The sequence below is a fragment of the Betta splendens genome, chromosome 17 (genome assembly GCF_900634795.4).
Source record: "Betta splendens chromosome 17, fBetSpl5.4, whole genome shotgun sequence".
NCBI lineage: Eukaryota > Metazoa > Chordata > Actinopteri > Anabantiformes > Osphronemidae > Betta > Betta splendens.
In genome coordinates this window covers 6,901,824-6,905,773 of record NC_040897.2, presented here as the reverse complement: position 1 = coordinate 6,905,773, position 3,950 = coordinate 6,901,824, and the positions used below count along the sequence as shown (strand labels likewise).

General features: G+C 46.1%; 1 protein-coding gene across 2 annotated transcripts; it reads right to left on the bottom strand.

The window, feature by feature from the left end:
* Positions 1–1,006: 1,006 nt before the first annotated feature.
* Positions 1,007–3,745, bottom strand: gadd45aa (growth arrest and DNA-damage-inducible, alpha, a). Of its 2 annotated transcripts, none has more exons than XM_029132847.3 (4): positions 3,638–3,745; positions 2,447–2,548; positions 2,117–2,342; positions 1,007–1,868 (listed from the first exon to the last, which is right to left on the bottom strand). In XM_029132847.3, exons 2-4 carry the CDS (start codon positions 2,545–2,547, stop codon positions 1,755–1,757), a joined length of 441 nt encoding a protein of 146 aa, XP_028988680.1. In that variant the 5' UTR covers position 2,548; positions 3,638–3,745; the 3' UTR covers positions 1,007–1,754. The 2 variants fall into 2 exon arrangements, with proteins under 2 accessions (XP_028988680.1, XP_028988679.1); XM_029132846.3 differs by lacking the exon at positions 3,638–3,745 and adding an exon at positions 3,033–3,201.
* Positions 3,746–3,950: the final 205 nt, after the last annotated feature.

Genomic DNA, 3,950 nt, shown 5'->3' with positions numbered 1-3,950 from the left:
TGGAGTCTGGATCTGTGAATTCAGTGGAAATTTATAAAAAACACCCAACTTTTCGGGCTGACACTGAACTGCATCAGTAGTTCTACTCCTCTTTATGTTGTAATCTGGAAATGTGCTCTTTTATTTGCTGGACCTCCACAGACTGACCTCATAATAACAGTGACAGTCAAACAGCAGTCGCAGTCAATGTTTTACTACAAGGGTTGGCTAAGATTTTTAAAGCGTTTGGGATTAATGACTAAATGTGTCACATAATCCGTCACGTGAGCCGAGCCAGATTGTGCAACTCGAGGACAACCTCTGCCTCCGCTGCCCTTGTGATCGTGACTCTGCACTTTCACGGGGACGGCTTGCCTTACATCAGCCCGCTGACATCACCGACGTTCAGCTCCCTACAGATCACTTGTTTGTGAGCGCGACGCAGGAGCGGGGGAGCACCGGGAGCGCTTCAGACCGTCTTGCTCAACGGGTTGCATGCCTGCGACTTTGGAAAAAATATTTTCCGGGCAGTCATGTGCTTTCCAGTGAGCCGCAGCATAAATCTGGTGCTAAAGCAGAAGACAGTCAGCTGCAATGCGCCTGATGTGACCTTGCTGATTGAATGACAGACATGCAACCTTTCTGTATTATGAATATTTTACGTAAGATACATAAGTAAAGGAATTTTCTGTAGATTTTCTCTCTTTAACCACTTGCGTCACGTGTTCCTTTCTAGGAAGCAAACTGTTGAAAATGCAAACTAAACTCTACGAATCACTGAGAATTGGTGAAAAGGGAACCTGTGTGGATGAATAGGTGCGTTCCTGCTGACAGAAGCAGAAGCCTGTGCAGAGAGAGTGGCGAGGATTATTGTTGCCTGCAGCTCAGATGCCACTGAGGCCACAGAGACCTACACGACCCCTGTGATCTGCACGTGACTCCCCTTTAACAACTGCAACTGCTGAAGTTCACGTTGCAGCTTTTCAGCCTTGTGTCCAGAAATAAAAAAAACTAAAAACCTGGTAGCTTTGTTTCCAAACAATGTCTTTATTGACAGCAATACATATGTGTCGTGTATTCCAATGAGGAAAATATTAATATAAAAAAATTGAACATAAATACACTTAAATATCATTAGAAATAACTTAAAATTGTAACAAAAACTATTGAACTTTGTGAAAAACACCGGCTGGCATAGGAAACACTAAATGCACAGAATGCATATGTAGCCCTTCCCTTTTTTAATTTAAGACAACAGCAACATCGGAATTAACAGTTTAAATCAGATCGTTGAAAATGCAAAGATCCAGTGTTTCAATAAGTGTTTTGTTTCTGCAGAGAGAAGCGGACGCCTTGGTCCACTCAACAGCTCCATGTTCTGTTTTCTCCCACTCGTCACAGAGGCTTTACCAAACAAATACATGATATAATCCATCTGTACAGTGTCCAGCTTCACCATGAGAAGCACTCATGCCTTTTTTTCACTTCCCACTTCAGGACGCTGCAGAAGCCTCGCCTTCGCGTCGTGGTTGCGAGGCCCAACTGATGCAGTGCCAAGCGGTCCCGTCGAACGTGGAAATTCATCCCCCTGCTCTTTTTTCAACTTCTAAATATATCTCGTGTAGAGTGAAATATTTTTTTTTCCTTCAAAACTTTCCTGTCTTCATAAGCAGTGCTTTGGAATTTGATCTCTGGGTGGCAATGAGTCCATCAGGGTCCACACCACACTTCCTGTGCAAATAAATGTCATTTCACAGGGCTTTGCAGCTGAAGGCTCATCGCTCGGGCAGGTTGATGATCGGCACCCACTGGTCCATGCAGCGGCTCTCTCTGCAGAATCGGTTCAATTTACTCAAGGCAGGGTCCTTCCATGTTGTAGAGTGTGGGCTCTGAAAACAAATGGTAAATGACAAGATTATTTAACAAACTATTTCAATGCATTCAAAAACACATTTGGTTACCAATGAGCACACTCCGTACAAGGTACTTCCCTCATACTCAAATTCTTTAGAAGTGTTTAGGGCGGAGCCAGAGTGTTTATGACACGCACGAGAACAAGTACAGGCAAGTTCTCCCTTGTGAAAGAGTTTCAATCACATGTTCGTGCCCCAGAATCCAAACAACACCAGATACTTACAGTGACCAGGACACAGTGCAGGTCCATGGGTTCACCCCCGCTCTGTTTGCCCCCTGCTCCTCCGCCCAGGATTTCTGCCAGGCGCCGGGTGTTGTTGATTCTCAGGATGTTGATGTCATTCTCACAGCAGAAAGCCTGGATGAGGGTGAAGTGGATCTGCAGGGCCACATCTTTCACATCTTCACCGTCGGCAGCCAGGATGCACAGAACCACGTTATCCGGGTCTCTGAGGAGGAAGGAAGTGAACCGTGACCTCACTGTGTCTTATTACGCATAGGTCTGACGTGGGATGTTTGAGCAGCAGTGCGATCCCAGCTGCCGTTTACTTACATATTTAAGGACTTGGCGGCCTCGTACACGCCGACCGTGATGCAGCCCTGCGGTAACGCAGATGTGAGGACTTCTTCTAAAGCTTTCGCCACTGAATCCATCCTGGAACACACATCGAATGCACTGTTAGCGTGTCATCTGTAGCAACTGAAGCTTTCCACCGTCCGTTTTCTAGCTATGGGTGGCAGTGACCCGAGGCGGACACCCGGCGCCGTCTCGCTGCTAGATGTGCACGAGCTTTAACGCAGAAAGAAGCGAATCTGTTCCTACAGTAAAAGCAACACGCTTATTTAAGGTCACCGTAAGTGGTGGTTTTTGCTCACTTACAACTCAAGCTAGCGCCGGTTAGCTATAACTATAGACACAGACAGCGAAAAAGTTCAAAAGTGTTTTACTTTAAAACTGTTATTGATCAGCTTTAACAACTCGAGGAGTTCAACGCCAGCCTGACTTTACTCGTGCAACAGTTTAAAACAGTACAGTTGCTGCGGATAAACGACAGTACGCGCATCACGGCAATGACCCCCGACAGTAACTATGCGTGATGTTATATTGGAATAAACGTGTCATGATCCGCGTGATTTACCTTTCTTGAGAATAATCTCCACTTAGTTCCTCGAATGTCATCCTGTACATAAAATCCAAATCCGCCTCAGAGCAAAGAGTTCGGTACCGACACCGCTAAGTTATCTGGGTCTCCTCTCGACGGGACGCACGTCTGTCTCTTCCGTGCGCTACGCTGCCACTGACAGACGAATCTGGCAACTTCACATTAAACTCGTCTGGGACAAAGCGAGTCGGCGGAGATTTGCATGCACGCGACGATTGGACGTATGCTAATGTCCGGCTGCTGCTCTGAGCCGGGATTGGACCGATACACGGAAACAGGCGTGTCACTGGGTTTTACGGCGACTGCAGCTGACTACTGACTTCCAACTTTTGACCAGAAATTCAAACTTATTCTCATATATTCACGACTTTAGTCCACAAACCACTTAAAATATACCTATAAACTGTGACAACGTAAGGTCTGTGTGCACCTTCGATTCGCGCAGATACAACGAGTATAACCTCACTATTTATTGTATTTAAAAACATAAAAATGAATCACCATTTAGCATATAGAACCTAACGATAAGTATGTAGAGGTTTTAAAGAAGTAATAGATAAAGTTTTAGCTGCAGCACTCACCCTCATCGCCGGTCGGGACAGAGCAGGTCCCGGGACAACCGCATGGCAACGGGACGCTGCCGAGGCTGAAGCTGCTCTCTGATTGGTCCGCTGCAGAGCGTGCCAAAATCCACCGAAACCGCGCGCGACATCCAAAGGACTGGCGCGAGAAAGACTGGGTGATGGAGCCAACCCTTTCTGATGGTTCCTGCTGGTGAACGGAAAGTAGGTCAGAGAGACACCACAGTAAAACACGCAGTAAGACACAAACTGATTATGGTCTCAGCTTTGGAAGATGGAAATAGTTCCATCTGTGTATTATAAATTGTAGTTT